Raw genomic sequence first — 17,312 nt, 5'->3', positions numbered from 1 at the left:
TGAGATCCTCCCACCGCGGGCTCTCAGCCCGGCTCCAGCCTGAGCCCAACCACCTATTCTGCAATTTTTTATCCTCACAGGCCTAGCCCTGCAAGCCTGAGTCAACTGACCTGGGCCAGCGATGGGTCTAGACGTACCACTGACTGTTACCCCTGCTTGAGTGAGCTCTGCTGTCCCTCAGGGGGAGGGAAAAGGCCAGGGCCTTCCTTGGAGGGAGCTGAGCTGAGGCATGTATCTGGGACCCCGTTTAGCCCTGACTCCTGCTCCTCTTTGTGTATCCCTTGCCAGCCTGCGGCTCTTCCAGAAGTTCTCCACCTTCCGGATCCTGGTCTGTGGGGGAGATGGCAGCGTGGGCTGGGTTCTCTCCGAAATCGATGCACTGGGATTGCACAAGCAAGTGAGGAGGAGTCTGTCTGCTGCCTCCCCCCGTCTCAGTGTCTCTGAGGGCTGCCCCTGCCCCCCTGGGTCTTGGCAGTAGTGAAAAGCTGGCTTGAGGGCGTGTGCTAAGCCCTGGCAGCCAGGAGCTGCATTTCCAGAACTATCGCACAATGACAGCGCTGGTGGGGCTGGCATGGGCTAGATGTGTGTCACCAGGGCCAGACATGTGCAGGTGCCAGGTGTGCTCTGGGTTTGTTTGGGTAGGGGCCTGCAGCGCATTCCAGCAACGTCCCAAAGTGCCAGCTGTGCCCATTGCCAGGACACCCCCAGTGACCCCCCCCTTCTGAGTGTCACTGGTACTAATCAGAGTGTGAGCTGAGATCCTGCCCACGCCCATCAGAGAGATCCCCAGGGTGTGGAGGGGATCCTGCAAAGGATGGGTCCATTGGACACGGCACCCCATGCCCATAGCTTTTGGCTGGGCTCTCAGATTGGGGGCTGCCCTGTGCTCACAATTCTTTCCTTACCATGGCAGTGCCAGCTTGGTGTCCTGCCGCTGGGTACGGGCAATGACCTGGCGCGGGTCCTGGGTTGGGGCAGTCTCTGTGATGATGATACCCAGCTGCTGCAGGTCCTGGAGAAGCTGGAGCGGGCCAGCACCAAGATGCTGGACAGGTGAGCAGGGGCGAGGCTGTGGGCTGGGCCGACCTCACTCCTGCCCTGGGCCAGGAAGGGGGCTTTGCTCTCAGTATCCCGAATGGGTAAGAGAACAAACTCAGTCTGGGTGCGCACTCCCTGGGAAGGGCTCTGAGGTCAGGCGTCAGTCTGAGTCTGCCATCGTGCGCCTGCATTTTCAGCCACATCTCCCAGGCAGCAGGTTGTCCCGTAGCCACCTACTGCAGGGCGTCTTCTTCTGTGCCTGGCCGCTCTCGGAGACTGGACACAGGTCTATCTGGGCTGCCAGTCCCAATGGCTGACCTTCCCCACTCCTTTCGGACACCAGGGCCTGGCCAGGACTGAGGCGAGAGCCACCTCCCACGTCCCTGACTTGCGGTTGCCATCTCCTGTTGCCCTGGCTTTCTGAAGCCCCACTCTGCGTCCTATGGGGGGGGCCCATCTCCCTGCAGATCCCTGCCCCACCATGGCCCAGTGCCTGCCTTCATCTCAAAGAGGCCGCCCTGGGTTTCCGGGCAGGGCTGGCTGCCAGGCCATGGCTTGGCAAAGGTTGAGCCCCAGCAACAAGCATCTTGTCTTTGCCTTCCCTCCAGGTGGAGCGTCCTGACCTACGAGGCGCCCAAGCAGTCGCCCCCTGCCATCAAAGAGGAGGAGAATGGGGATTCCTGTATCCAGGTACAGCTGCTCTGTTGCCTGTCCAGCGTGGGGGGTGGGGCTGGAGTGGCAGCATAGTCCAGATGAGTTGGGGGCATGGAACATCAACTCCTGAGTTCAGACCCCTGCCTATGCATGTCTGCTACATGAGCATGGGGATGGAGGGGGAAAGCAGCTTGCACATGGCAGCACCTAGGGCCTGAGGTAACTGAAGGGGAGAGGCTGCAGTACTGAAAGCTTCAGGGAGACCAGGATTTCTGTCCTGGGTGAAATGAGTTGAGCAGTTCTCAGCCTGAAGCCACAGTTCCAATGTTTTCCTGCCCAGACCAGCGTAAGACCTGCCCTTGGTGAAGGGGAAACAATTTAACTGAAACAAGCCAGGAAAGCAAATTGCTGGGCGGGGTGTATGCTCCGGTTGCATGGGGATGGTCTGCCTGGGATGGAAGCTAAAAGGGCCTGGTGGGGCTTACAGAGGTCTGCGATGGCTGATGAGTGGCCAGGCATAGTCTGTGGCACAGTCTATGCAAGGGGGGCGGGGGGGGCGGGTGGCAAGAGAAACTGTGTGTCCTAGTGGATAGATCACTGCACTGCACTGGGAGTCAGCAGACCTGAGTTTAGTTTCTGTCTCTGGCTGCTGGGTGACCTTCCCCTCTCTGCGCCTCAATTTCCCTTCCCTCCCTCTGGTCTCGGTAGCCTGTCAGCTCTTCAGACAGTCTCGTACCGGAGCCTTTGCAGCGCCATGCATGCAGTGTGAGCGTAGGGTCTGATTTCCAAGCACTTCCCTGCTGTTTGTTTGCAGCAGGCTCTGGCACTCAGTGCTGCCACTGCCTTAAGGGTGTGTGTGAACGAACGCAGGGTTTGTAATCGCACACTAGAGCATGCATTCGACTGCCATGTAATAGCACGCACCCCGATCGTCTCCCCTCCCGCAGCCTGTCCCACCTGAGGAGCTCTAAGCATTTCACAGTCTTGAAGCAATGAAGCTTCACAATCCCACCGCGCATGCAGCTGCACCCCTAAAAGGGGTAGTTGGAAATCTGGGCTATCCGCACCCCACTTAGCCCCGTTGCAGGGGAGCTGGTCTTTGGTGCAGTTCTGAATGCCAACAGAAGAGGAAATGATGGATTGGCAGGTTCCAGGTGTCCCCAGGCATTCAGAGAATCAGAGTGGAGCAGGATGGGGAAACTGAGGCACAGAGTGGGGCTGTGACTTGCTCAGGTCACACAGTGAGTCAGGAGTACAGCCTAACTCCCAGTCCGGTGCTTTAGGCACTGAGCCCTGCTCCCCTACAGCTGCAGGGGCTTGCTCAGCCCTGCAGTTTTCTAGTGTGGCTGGCCCAGGAGGATCCAGGGAGGGCACCGGGAGTGCTGCTGCTGTTGCTCAGAGAGTGCCCTTGTTCCCTCCATGTCCCGCAGGCCCAGATCTCTCACTATGCCGACTCCGTGGCCTTCCACCTGGCCAAGATCCTGGAATCCGACAAGCACTCGGTTGTGATTTCCTCTGCAAAGTAAGGGGGCTTTGGCTGATGAAGGTTACCCCAATCAGAGCCGCCCCCACCTGCATGCTGTGGGCAGGCCAAGGGTGGCAGGGGATCAGGCATGCACCTCCCAGGTGCCCTCTGCCCATCCCCAGGCCAGTGAGCACGGACAGTAGCAGGCCAAGCTTCCCCCACCCTGCTGGCCTGCCGGAGCCCGGTCTGGTGGGCTTACTCCGAGGGCTACGAGGGAGCTGGGGGTCTGTGGCTCATCCTGCCCCTCGGCTTCTGCTGGCAGTGCCAACGGGGCAGAACTGTGCCAATGAGGGGGTGGTTTTGTGATGTGGCTGGTGGGTCCCAGATCTTCATAGGTCTTGAAATCAATGCGAGTGAGGCGCCGAGTACCTCTGAGGATCCGGGCCAGGGAGCTTGTATTGAGGCCCCCAAATCATTGCACACAGGGCTCCAAGCAGCCTTCAGCCGCTAGTGCCTTTGGCTCTGTGCTGGGCCCAAATGGTGAAGGGCATCACAGCCCATCCCATGGGTCTGAGCAACGCAATCCTGGACAGCTGCAGTTTGCATCAGCAAGAGGTACGTCCCAGGGACCCGGCCAGAGTATGATTGGCTGCCTGGCCGTGGGTGATGTCAGGGTGCTGGGCTCTCACCAGCACCAAATGCTGCTGTGCTTGCTGCAGGGCTGCACAGCTGGGCCCAGAGGTGGGGGCCTCCCTTGTGGGGCTGGAGAGCACCCTTTGCTGGCTAATGGAGGAGCAGCATTCCAGGGGCACTGTGCCCAACTATGTGGGGAGGGGTATGGGAAGGAGCCCCAGTGCAGGGGTTCCTGTCTCACCCGGACTCTGCCCCCGGATGCTGCTCTCTCTGGCAGGTTCCTGTGCGGAACGGTGAACAACTTTGTGGCCGAGGTTGGCAAGGCCTATGAGAGGGCCATCGAGAACAAGCAGGAGGCTGACACCATGGCTCGGAAGGTAAGTTCTGGCGGGGCATTGACTGGCGGAGATGCTCGTTGGGACACTAGCGCCCCCCTGTGGCAGACAGTCAGAGTTGCGGGCAGCTGCAGTCTTGGCAATCGCTGGATTTAAGCCTTTGGATTCTCCATGGGGTTCACAGCATGGATTAATCCATTGCCTGGGACTGCCTCAGAATGCCCTGCCACTGAGAGGATGTTCCCATGAGCCATGCCATGGAGCAGCAGCCATGTGCTGTGCCATGCTAGCTGTGACCCCCCCCAGCGTCCTCCCCTGGGACCGCCTGTGGCTGAGTGCCAGCAAACACCCTGGCCTTACTGCGGTCCACTCCCCTGGGATGACTAACTTCTCTCTTGCAGTGTGCAATGCTGAACGAGAAGCTGGACTCCCTGGTGCGGGAGCTGAACGATGAATCACAGGCAATCGTTGTCCCTGAGGGGAGCACGCAGACTGCCCCACCCGGCCCTGAGGCCAAGGAGAGCAGCAGGGGGGGCAGCTTCAACCCAAGCCCTGTGCCCAGGATCTTCAAATCCAAGGAGCAGCTAATGCTGAGAGCCAACAGCCTCAAGAAGGCCCTCCGGCAGATCATTGAGCAGGCAGAGAAAGGTAAGGAGCCCGGGCTAGGCAGGAAGGGACTGCAGTGTCGGGGGTCAGCCAGACTCAAGGCCTCTGCAAGGTCCCTGGCCTTGCCCATCCATTTCACATTCCATGGCTGGCCCCCTTATGCGGAGGGCTCTGCTGGGAGGATCAGTCCTCCAGTCATGCAGACACTACTTGCTGCAAGGCTCAGTACTTTATCAGCTCCTCGCTGGCCTCCAGGGCATTGGGAATGCCAGGGGCCAAGGACCCAGTGTCCAGGCAGGGTACAGAGACCCCCTCCAGGCACTTGCTGACCCCTAACAGGTACATTGACTAGCAGCATGGCACAGTGCGTAGATCCAGGGGCTGGGAGCCATGTGCCAGTCCTGATCCTGCTGGTGACCTGGGAAAGGCAAGGCAAAGCCCCCGTTTGTCACTGATTCTAAATCCTTTCGTTCTGAGGAGCCTAGCTGGAGAGACCCAGGACCTGGCTCACCATGATGCTAGGTTCACCCAAAGGGAGTTCTTCGAGTGCTAGCTCATGTCAATTCCATTCTAGGTGTGCGCGCCCACGTGCGCGGTTGTTGGAGATCTTTGCCTTAGCGGAACCCATAGGGCTGGCTGTGTCGCCCCCTTAAGTGCTGCGCTCATGCCGCGGTATATAAGGCACCGCCAACCGTACACCCTGTCAGTTCCTTCTTACTGCCTGTGGTGGTCAGTCAAGCGCCTTTCCTGCTTAGCAAGAGCTAGTGGTTTCTCCTTTCAAACTTTGGACCTTAGTACCTTTGTATATAGTTTGCATATAGTAGTGTTAAGTAGTTAGTTAGTTAATAGTTAGGGTCCCAGTGGGGACTTTGCCCCAGGCGGGGCATGCCCCGGTCTCCCAGGTTTAAGCCCTGCTCAGACTGCAGCAGGTCTATGCCTGTGAGTGACCGCCATAGCAGCTTCCTTAAGTGCTTGGGGGAGTCACACATTAAGATAAATTGGAGAGAGTCCAGCGAAGGGCAACAAAAATGATTAGGGGTCTGGAACACATGACTTATGAGGAGAGGCTGAGGGAACTGGGATTGTTTAGTCTGCGGAAGAGAAGAATGAGGGGGGATTTGATAGCTGCTTTCAACTACCTGAGAGGTGGTTCCAGAGAGGATGGTTCTAGACTATTCTCAGTGGTAGAAGAGGACAGGACAAGGAGTAATGGTCTCAAGTTGCAGTGAGAGAGATTTAGGTTGGATATTAGGAAAAACTTTTTCACCAAGAGGGTGGTGAAACACTGGAATGTATTACCTAGGGAGGTGGTAGAATCTCCTTCCTTAGAAGTTTTTAAGGTCAGGCTTGACAAAGCCCTGGCTGGGATGATTTAGTTGGGGATTGGTCCTGCTTTGAGCAGGGGGTTGGACTAGATGACCTCCTGAGGTCCCTTCCAACCCTGATATTCTATGATTCTATGATTCTAAGAAGCGATGCCGGATCTGCAAAAACTTTTGGCCCCACACCCAGAAACAACGGGATATCCACCTCAGTACTCTCCAGATGGAGTCTGCCCTCTGTCTGTCTTCCGAGCCATCCAGGCAGGTCACACTGAGCGCCTCAGCCTCTGTGCGCAGCGCATCGCTGGCACCTGGCTCCTCCTGGCACTGTTTGCCATCGTCAGTGCCGAAGAAGAAGGCCAACAAGCGTTCCCCGGCACCAAACAAGAAGGCCCAGGGGTCACCTACCAAGGGACCCGGGCCTGCCCACCAGGCTACTCTGGAGCCATGCGATCGTGCCTCCCCGGTTGAGGCTCCCAGCCCCCTTAAAGGTCCGCCACCAACTCCTGGGAGTGATATGGGACTCATACCTCTGCCTGCACCGTCATCATCCCAGGCTCCCCAGGTGCAGAGAGAGCACAGGTCTCCACCTGCTCTGGTGATGACCCTGGTGCTGCAGGACCCGGTTAAGGTTCCCCAAGAGGGCAAGCCCACCGTTAAGACCCCTCAGGGGATAGGGGAACACCGTCGGTTGCCAGACAGAAGACGTCAATCTTCTCTGCCGCGTCGAGAATCCAGGTGCAGGTCCGAGTCGCATTGTCGGTCACCCAGGCTGGCATCCAGATTCCCTCAGCGCTACTCACTGGCACAGGGTCGACACTTCCCCTACTATTCCCGGCACTGCTCACTCTCTCGCCGGTCATCCTCCAGGCGTCGGTCCTGATCACCGGCACGGTGGGAATGTTCCCCGTCTTGGCACCGGTCTCCTTGGCACCAGTACCACTCTCCCCAGTACAGTCACCGGTCAGTTACACCAGGTCACCGGTCACTGGAAGTCATGACCAGTAAACAAACGCAGACATCGATGGCTCCTCGCTGGTAGCTGGAAGGTGGTTCCTCTGGTACAGAAGGCCAGTTCAGCCCATTGCCCAGGTCCCATCGGCGTGATTGGGCACCGGAATCCGCTTCCTTGTCTGCGGCATCGCAGTGGCAGCACGGCCAGTGGCCAACATAGTGGCCATATTGGAGTGTGTGTGGCATACCGGTTATGACAATGCCCCCTTCCTTGGTGGCCATGTTGAAGCATTGGTCGGCAGCCCCACTGGGCCCGGTACCAGAAGCCTGTTCTGAGGTCGGGGTGGAGGAACCTGTGCCCACCCCTAAGCCGCCTCCTTCGACTGTGGGCAAGACGCCCGCACCTCCATCAGTGGTCCAGTCTTCCTCGTTGTCCCTGGACAAGGGGGTCACCGGACCTTTTAGAGCTAGCTCACCAGATGACTTCAGGGAGCATCAAGCCCTAACTCTGGCGCGTGGCCGAGAACTTGGGGCTTGAGGTGCAGGAGATGGTGGGATATGAGGGGACACCCTCTTCAATGTCCTCTCGGCCTCTACGCTCACCCGCGTTGCCCTGCCCGTACATGACAGAGTCCTCAAGATCTCCAAGACCCTGTGGCAGACCCCCTCCTCCATCCCTGCCACCTCGAAATGGGCAGAGAAAAAGTACTTTGTGCTGGCCAAACGTTTCATATACCTTTATACCCACCCACCCCAGGGCTTGCTGGTTGTGTCTGTGGCCAACGAGAAGGACAGACAGGTCCCCACCTCTTCCACTCCCAAAGACAAAGAGGACAAAAAACTTGATTTATTCGGGAGAAAAATGTATTCCGCCCCCAGCCTGCAATTCCGGATGGCAAACAATCAGGCCCTGCTAGTCCCGGTACAATTTAATCTCCAGGATAGTCTTAAAAAGTTCCAGGAATCCCTCCCTCAGGGTCTGGCCCAGGAGTTGGGCATGCTGGTGGAGAAGGGCACAGCAGCAGCCAGATGTTCCCTGCAGAAGGCCTGGGACACGGCAGATTCAGCAGCAAGGGTGGTCGCATCGGCAGTGGTTGTGCAGTGTAGTTCCTGGCTCTAGACTGCAGGCCTCTCCCAGGAGATGAAGGCCTCAATCCAGGATCTCCCTTTTGATGGAGTTTGTCTGTTCTCAGATTAAATGGATGCCAGGCTGCATGGGTTGAAGGACACCAGGACTACCCTTCGCTCGTTGGGCATGCACATGCCTCAATCAGCCAGGAAGCCCTTTCAGCCATCGCTGCCGCCAAGGCCCTGGCAGCCTTGTCAGGGACCTACGAGGAGAAGGGACACTGGTTTTAGTCATTGTCTCCTTTCTTCCTCCTGTTCACCAGACCAGCCTGGGCCGCCAAACACCCAGGGGGACAGAAGCAATCATTTTAAGGGATGAGAGTGACACCCCAATCAGCCAACTGGACTCTATCCGCCTTTCCTTGACTGCCTTTTCCCCTACCGCTCGGCCTGGTCACAGGTTACATCAGTCTGCTGGGTCCAGGACATAGTGCCTTGGGGCTATACTCTGCAATTCTTGGCCGCCCCTCCCCCGCCACTTTCCCGTCCCTCTTAAGGGACCTTTCTCACGAGCAACTCCTCGTTTAGAAGGTCGAGAAGCTCCTGGGCTTGGGGGCTATAGAGGAGGTTCCTCAGGACATGGAAGGAAGAGGATTCTATTCATGTTATTTCCTAATCCCGAAGGCCAAAGTGGGCCTCAGACCTATCCTGGATCTGCGTGGCCTCAACAAGTCTCTCAAGAAGTTGAAGTTCCACATGGTCTCCCTGGCCTCCATCATCCCTTCCCTGGATCCAGGGGACTGATATGCTGCTTTTGACTTAAAGGACGCTTACTTTCATGTCTCCATATTCCCAGGACACAGGCGTTTCCTGCGTTTCATAATGGCCAGGCGTCACTTCCAGTTCACAGCGCTACCCTTTGGCCTCCAGGGTGTTCAGGAAATGCGTGGCACTGGTACCAGCTTACCTGAGACATCAAAGGGTCCAGATCTTCCCATAGCTCGATGACTGGCTCATCAAGGGCAGGTCTTCAGAGCAGGTGCAACGGAGCCTCGATCTGGTGCAGTCCATCTGCAACGATCTGGGCCTGTTAATAAACACAGAGAAGTCCACATTAACACTGGTTCAACGCATAATGTTTATTGGAGTGATTCTCAACTCCACATTGGCCAGGGTCTTCCTTCTGGAAGCGTGTTTTCAGGCCATGTTGGACTTGATCGCCCACATAAAGAGCCATCTGCTCACCACGGCCCTCACGTGCCTGCGATTGATAGGCCACGTGGCTGCATGCATATACGTGGTCAGCCATGCTTGAATTCATTAGCAGCCTTTGCAAAGGTGGCTGGCCTTGGTTTATATCTCCAGCAGACACACCTTGGACCGAGTGGTCACAGTGCTGAGTCATGTCCTCTTGTCCCTGAATTGGTGGCTGAATCCCAAGTCGGTGCTGCAGGGGGTTCCCTTCGTGACCCCCTCTCCAATGCTCACCTTGGTCTTGGACGCATCGGATCTGGGCTGGGGACACCACCTGTGTGAGCTCAACACCCAGGGCTGCTGGCTACAAAATGATCTAGCCCTTCATATCAACATCAGAGAGCTCAGAGCTGTTCGCCTGGCCTGCCAGGTGTTTTTACGCCACCTGAAGGGCAGGGTGGGACAGGTCCTGGTGGACAATACAGCCACGATGTCTTACATCAACAGGCAGGGGGACGCCAGGTCTTTGGCCCTTTGTCAGGAGGCGCTCAGCCTCTGGGACTTCTGTGGGCAGTGCAACATTTATTTGGTGGCTGCCCACCTGCTTAGAGCCAAGGACGTTTTGGCGGATTGGCTCAGCAGGACTTTGTCTTGCCACAAATGGTCGCTCCATCCAGAGGTGGTCAGCCTCATCTTCCACATGAGGGGGACTGCCCAGGTGGACCTGTTTTGTGTCCAGACAGAACAGGAAGTGCCACGTGTTCTGTTCTCTGCAGGGTAAGGACAAGGGCTCACTGTCAGACACCTTCCTGATCCTGTGGTTGCGAGCACTGATATACGCCTTCCTACCAGTACCATTGATCCACAAGATCCTGCTAAAGGTGAAGCAAGACAGAGCGTCTGTTATCCTCATAGCCCCAGCGTGGCCTTGTCAGCACTAGTTCGGCATGCTGCTGAGTCTTTTGGCAGCCACCCTGTTGCAGCTACCTCTTCGGACGGATCTGCTGTCCCAGAACCACGGCAACTTGCTGCACCTGAACCTGTCATTGCTGCACTTGGCAGCTTGGCTGTTGCTTGGCTGAGTATGGATGAGCAGGAGTGCTCTGCTAGTGTCCAACTGGTCCTGCTGGGAAGCAGGAAACCCTCCACCAGGACTACCTATGTGGCAAAGTGGAAGTGGTTCACGTGTTGGTCCTCGGACCGGCACATTCCTGCTGCAGTACCCGCTGCAGGACATCCTGGGCTATTTACTTTACCGTAAGCTCCCAGGCCTGTCCGCTATCTTCCATCCACCTGGCGACCGTTTTGGCACTCCTCCATTTCAAGGCTGGTCGGTCTTCGCCCATCCCATGATGGCACGGTTCTTGAAATGTCTGGAGTGCCTTTACCTGCATGTCTGGGACCCAGTTCCCCCTTGGGACCTGAATCTTGTGCTGTCGAGGCTGATGGGTCACCCCTTCAAACCTCTGGCTTCCTGCTGTCTTCTTCTTCTCTCCTGGAAGGTCTGTCTTCTTGGTCACTATAACTTCGGCTTGCAGGGTGTCCAAGTTCAGGGCGCTCATGTTGGAGCTGCCATATAAGGTCTTCTGTATGGACGAAGGCCAGCTGCATCTGCACCCAGCCTTTCTGCCCAAGGCTGCCTCCCAGTTCCACACTGGTCAAGATATTTACTTACCAGTCCTTTGTTCAAAGCCTCATATGACGGATGACAAGCGCAGGCTGCATACCCTGGATGTCAGATGGGCGCTGGCCTTCTACATTGATAGAACAAGGCCGTTCCATAAATCAGTGCAGTTGTTTGTTGCTGTCGCTGCCAGAACGAAAGGTCACCCAGTGTCTGTCCAGAGAATCTCATCTTCGATCACAGCCTGCATCTACTACTGCTACGAGTTGGCAAAGGTGCCCCTACTGGTGATCGTAATGGCTCATTCGAGTAGGGTGCAGGCCTACTCGAATGAGCCTTCCTGGCACAAGTGCTAATCCAAGAGATATGTTGGGCCACCACCTGGTCATTCGTCCACACGTTTGCATCACACTACGTGCTGACCCAGCAGGCTCGAGATGATGCTAGGTTTGGGAGAGCTGTGCTCAAAGCCCACCTCCGTTGATTCTGCTTTTGAGTCACCTAGACTGGAATAGACATGAGCAAGCACTCGAAGAAGAAAAAATGGTTATCTACCATTTGTAACGGTTGTTCTTCGAGATGCAGGTCGTGTCCATTCCATTCCCCGCCCTCCCCCCCCTCTGTCGGAGTTGTCGGCCAGAAGGAACTGAGAGGGTGTAGGGTTGGCAGCGCCTGATATACAGACGCATGAGTGCAGCACTCCAGGGGGTGCCAAAGCCGGCCCTATGGGTATTGCTAAGGCAAAAATCTTTGATGACTGCGCATGTGGGCACGCACACACCTATTATGGAATGGACAAGAGCAACACATCTCGAAGAACAACAGTTACGAAAGATAAGTAACCGTTTTTTTTTTAATGCTCAGCACTTCTAAAAATCAAGCCAGATGTGGCCAGGCAGGATGCCCAAAACAGAGGCACCTCACAGCATAGGCCCCTGCTGATCATTTTGGCCTGGACCCTTCTGTGCCTCAGTTTCCCCCTCAGTGAAGTTGGGACACTGAGTCACCAGAGTGAATCACTCAGAGGTGACTCTAATAAAAGTCAGGGAGCGCACCCTGGTGGCTAATCCAGGAGCAGCATCCCTGGATGCCAGGGACATTGCTCCTGGCTGGTGGGTCACAGGTCCTGGCACCTGGGGTACAGGAAGGAGCCCAAAGAGCAGGCATCCCCATCTCCTGGATGGTTCTGTCTGCCCAGTGAACTTCTCAACATGCTAGAGCGTACGCCGGACCGCCTGGGCCTTTGGGAGTAGAAACACCTACAAGGGTCAGACCCATCAGCAGTGAGCTGGGGAGGTATTGGGTGAATCCAGGTGCTGGCTGGGCATCCCTAGGGTATGTCTAGACAGCAATGTAAGCCTGGGCTCAAGTCTAACCCCCCTTGCGTCCATGCTAACCTAGGTGCTAAGCTAGGGCATGGACTGCAGGGCTGGAGGGTCCGAGCCCGTGTTAAGCTGGGACCTAGTGTCCGAGCCCTATTGCTTTCCTGTGCACACGGCTTGACTCGGGTCCTGGAAGACCTCCGTATCTACCCCAGAGTTCCTGGCAGCAGAGGAGCAGCGCTGCAGGCAGCCAGCGGAGATGCTGGAGGCACCACTACTGCCTGGCCAAGCCCACTCCTCTTGCCTGCTCCGGCTCCTCCTCACTGCTGTGAGGAGCTTGCTCGGAGCAGGGAGCAAAGCTGACTGGGGGGAGGCAGCTCCTGGGTGCCAGGGTATTGAGGGTCATCCCTGCCCCAGCCCTGCTGAGCGGGAGCTCTGCTGTTCCCCCTCTCTGCAGGGCAGCCGCTTAGTCCTGCTCTGCTCTCTGTCCCTTCCCCCGAGGCCTCCCCGCCCCCCCAGGGCTGTGTTTGCAGGTACACCCGGGCTGCATGCACTGTCAGGTGGGAGAGCGTGAGCCAGCTCCAAAACTTCCCCACAGCCTCCCAGGGATCCCTTATCCCTGCCGCCCGTGTGTGGCGGGGGCAGGGCTAAGGGATCCCAAGGATGCTGGAGCACCCTGCACCCCAAGCCCAGGGGATGCCCTTGACCGCTCCGCAGCCGGCAGCAGCCAGGCTGGGGGTGTGTGTTCTTCCTTGGACACCTCCATTCAAAACAAACAGACAACAATAAATAAAAACCAGCCCAAGAAAAACCCTGTTATTGACCAGCCCATGGTGCAGTCTGGCAGCCCTGGAGCTGGGTGCCCTAGTTACCTTTAGAACAGGCGCCTGTCCTGGGCATTTTCCTGCCCATGTGACTCAGCCTAGTGGGGAACCCAGTTCTCAGGTTAGGGGCAGTTCAGAATAAAGCCTTCTCACACGGCTGTGTGCTCCCGGGACAGCCACCACAGGAGTCATTATGTGTTTCTGAGTCCCATCAGTATCATGTCACAATTGGGAAATAGGCAGGGCAGTAGAGTTTTCCCACAGTGCACCATGTTCCTAGGGCTAGAGTTTCAACAGGGTGGGGGGCACTAGGAACTCTGGGACATGGTTACTTTGACTTGGGTCTGCGCACTTGGGTGCCAGAGCCCTAGGTTTGAGCATGGGTCAGCAAATCCTTAACCTAGGGTTAAAATGCAGTGTAGATGCTCCAGCCCAGGGTTCCCTGACATGGATCGGCTGACTCGAGTCCCATGAACCCTGGGCTGACACTGCTGTGTAGCCATACCCCTACAGTTGGCTTTACATTGCATGCCTTGCCTGTTCCCGTGTAGCTGTGGATGAGCAGAACAAGCAGACTCAAGCTTATCGGAGCATCACGGCTTCCGGCAAGAAGGACAGCTTGGAAGAGTTCAGCAAAGAGACCGAAATCCTTGGTAAGGCTCCGGCTGGTTCATGCAGCCCACTCCCCATTCAGGATCATGGACTCTTCCACGTCACTCGTTATTTAAAGTGATCAGAGAAGCTGGAACCAAGGCAGGACTGGGGGTGGCAAATACACAGATTAAAGGGGCCCCGTTTTCCAGAGTGGAGGCCCCCCAGCTACGTACTACAGTGCATCTGGCCGGAGGCTGCAGAGGGATCCTGGCCTGGGCGTTCCAAGGGAAATTGACCAGCTGTGTGCAGGGGGCTGTGGAGGCTCTGACAGACTGGCAGGCCATGTCCATAGGCGGCAAGTTATATGGGCCCATGGTGCCCGTGCTCCACCAATATTCAGGAATGTGGGCCCGGGGTCCCAGCTGCCTGCCCTGCACCCATCCCCAGGTGTGGCCCCAGCCTTGGCCCCCTTAACCCTGTTCATCTAGCTCCTCCCAGAGACATGGTCCTGCTCCTGTTGGGGGGGGGGCAGGACTTGGACCTGTTCTGGGCGCCACCAAAAATTATACAAACCTGGCATCCATGGTCGTGTTCTGCAGGGACCATAGCAGAGGAGTCCAACTCTCTGGAATGGGGCAGGGATGCGGGGCCCCACCTTGAGCCATCAGTGTGTGTGTTGGAAATCAATAATACCTGGGGCTCCCCCTGCTGGCAGGAGAGCAGTAGGAGCCTGATCCAAAGCTGATTGGGGTCAATGGAAGGACCTGTTGACTGAGGGCCTGATCCAAAGCCAATTTAAGTGGCTAACAAACCCGCCATGCCCTGACCCCCGCTGGTGGTAGGGAAGGAGCGCAGTGTGTATTGCACCCTCCATTATCAAAGCAGGGTGAGAAGGGAGAATTGAGTGCAGATAATCAGGAGACAAAATGTCCAGACCCTTTGCAAGGGATTTACAAATCATGTCATCTGACCTGCCCATAATCCGGGTTTGTAGGGCCACACCTAGCACTCACCCCTAGGGGCATGTCCCATTTAAAGTGGCAGCATGCAAAGTGCTTAGCAGAGTGCCCCATTGGGGTCCCCTCTGCACTCAGCAGTTAAGGGGCCTCTTAGTGCGGTGTTGGGGGCTCAGGAAGGCAGGGTAGGGGTAGGATGCAGGGTATATGCTTGTTAAGGGCAGGGGCGCTGCTGGCTACTAAAGAGCATCTCCCCTTTGTCCAGGTTCCCGGCGTGGTACAGTGACCTCCACTACGTCGTCCATCCTCCTGGATAGACCTGACAGCTTCAGCACCATCCATTTCACCGAGGATCCCAACACGATGTGAGTACGTGCTCTGGGCAACGTTAATCCCTAGTGCATGTGTAGGCCTCCGATGCTGCCCCCCGGGACATAGGGTAGGGCTTTTATTCCCATTTGACACAGGAGAACTGAGGCCCAGGTAAGGAAATGACTTGCCAAAAGCTGCAAAGGACACATGGCTTCTCCTTTATCAACACTTGACCTTAACCTCAGTCTCAGTCATTATCAGCCTTTCACCAGCCAGTTTTCCTCCTCTTTCCCGGAGAATCTCATATAGGGCTCTCTTCATTCTGATTGGCTGACAAGAGGGGTTTGTGTTGCAGTGGAACTTTCCATTCTCGCGCGTGGGGGGGGGTTCTCTCCACACTGCCAAAAGGAAGATGAAGGGGGCTGCTCGCAGCCTCTGGTTTGAGAGCATCCTGTTCCTTGAGGGTCCAGGTGTTTCTCCCCTAGTACCAATTGACACTTGGCCACCCTCCTCCTCACCATAACCCACGACTTTGTCATCACCAGGGCTGGGTGACAGCCATGTGCTCTACCTGTGCAAGCCAACTAGTGCAGAATGCAGCGACCAGCCAGCTTGGTGGAGTGCATCATCTGGGCTTCAGGCGCTGTGACCGTTGCTGGAGCTGTAGGTGTATAATACCTTCAAGCTGGGATCTGCAAAGGCATCTCAGAGTTATGCAGTGAGCTCCCCTGTGGGGGTAAAAATTGACTATCTGTTAGCTGGAATTGATCAATTTTAGCGATTCTGGATTTAATTAAAACCAAAACATTTAGACGTGTCTGTCTCTCTGTCTGTCTGTCTGACTATTACTGCAATGTCTGAGTGCTGTCCCCGCAATACAGATTGGTGAAAGCAGAGTCCTCAACACAGCCTGCCTAACTCTCCTTGCTTTAACCTCACAAGATATTATCTGGAGTCTGCTCCTTCACCTATCCTTGTTAAATCAATGACTGAATTAAAAAGCCAGGGTCTGATTCTTCTCTGGCACTGGTGTAAATCTGGAGCCCCTCCACTGAAGCTTATGGAATTACATCCATGGAAAATTGGCATAAATGAGACCAGAATCAGCCCCTGGCTGTTTAAGATCAGTAAATTGTCTGTGAGTCGTCAGCCAACAATCTGTCTGGCTAAAACACATCTGGTTGGTATCATTAAGCAATGCCAGGCGAGCAGACAGTATCTTTTGCGGAGATGGTAATAGATTGTGGCGTGGCTAGCTGAAGGTTTGCCTGGCTTTCCCAACTTGAGAAATGTAATAATGGCCTGGCCTGGGGCACACTATTATTATTTTGCAATGGGGTTATTACACACAGTAATATCAACCCTTTGTGTTTAATGGGGACTAGAAACTTGGCTATGACATCACTGACAGCCAATCAGACATGGCTGTGACATCACTGACAGCCAATCACAAAGCTCCAATTGTCGCTGGCATTCTAAAACTCCTTCAAAACCCAAAATAAATCTCAAGGACTCTCATACGGATGTTTCAATAATGGGGCTGATATTTTCATTCTGCTGACATTTCCCGGTTCCACCCCCATGATCACTGCTGCATTGTTCTGTGTCCAAACCTCTCCTTCCCCATCTGCTGCTTTCAGACAATTCTCCGAAAGATGCGTCATGAATAACTACTTTGGCATAGGCCTGGATGCCAAAATCTCTCTGGAGTTCAACAACAAACGGGACGAGCACCCCAAAAAGTGCAGGTAGGCAACAGAGCCCCCCTACCTTCCTCAAATGGAGAGTGCCTCAGGATAGGAGCAGAGGTCAGAAGTCCTTGATTGCTGAGTTCCCATTTCATGAGGGAGTCATCTATAAAGACACCCTCTGCCCCAGGGCATGCAACTCCAGGGGTGACCTGAGGGCGGGGGTGGGGGCTGTCTTTGGCCAGGTCTACACAAGGAAGGCTATACCAGTGCAAAGCACTCCTAGTGTGGACACAGCTTATACTGGCCAAGCTGTGCTTGCACCAGCATAGCTTATTCCAGCCGCCCCGAGTAAAACCAGTGACACCAGGACAAGCATATGTGGCCAGTCTAGCTGTGTCTACACCAGAGGCTTGTGCTGGCAAGTTACATCGGTCAGACCACACCTCTTCACGCCTGGCTGACAGCCATGCAGGCAGAATTCTGTAGTGTAGACAGAGCCTAAGTGATCTGCTGTTGGGCTGAGCTTCACGCTGCTCCTTATCTGTCATGAAGCCTCCACTGCTCTGATATGAGTCCGGATATCTGATTAGCTGAAGGTGTCTATGGTGCCTGACTTGAATGGAGATGCAGCCACATGGTAATAATAACAGCTTCTTTAACAAGAGCCATGCACCAATGCCCTTCATCCCAGCATCTTCTAATACTCTGCAAACATTTGTT

The 17,312-nt window shown here is 55.7% G+C and overlaps 1 protein-coding gene across 3 annotated transcripts in view; it reads left to right on the top strand.

Moving 5' to 3' along the window:
• DGKK (diacylglycerol kinase kappa) overlaps positions 1–17,312 on the top strand; it is a 149,804-nt gene that overhangs the window by 109,940 nt on the left and 22,552 nt on the right. For all 3 annotated transcript variants that reach the window (XM_074964311.1, XM_074964312.1, XM_074964310.1), the window contains exons 11-19: positions 289–397; positions 914–1,053; positions 1,647–1,728; positions 3,123–3,214; positions 4,068–4,167; positions 4,527–4,773; positions 13,591–13,692; positions 14,855–14,954; positions 16,542–16,649. In XM_074964311.1, coding sequence (XP_074820412.1) covers positions 289–397; positions 914–1,053; positions 1,647–1,728; positions 3,123–3,214; positions 4,068–4,167; positions 4,527–4,773; positions 13,591–13,692; positions 14,855–14,954; positions 16,542–16,649 — 1,080 coding nt within the window. The remainder of the gene's footprint in view (positions 1–288; positions 398–913; positions 1,054–1,646; positions 1,729–3,122; positions 3,215–4,067; positions 4,168–4,526; positions 4,774–13,590; positions 13,693–14,854; positions 14,955–16,541; positions 16,650–17,312) is intronic.

Source organism: Natator depressus, chromosome 9, assembly GCF_965152275.1.
Source record: "Natator depressus isolate rNatDep1 chromosome 9, rNatDep2.hap1, whole genome shotgun sequence".
Lineage (NCBI taxonomy): Eukaryota > Metazoa > Chordata > Testudines > Cheloniidae > Natator > Natator depressus.
Note: the sequence above shows the minus strand (reverse complement) of the source record. Positions and strands in the feature narration are given on the sequence as shown.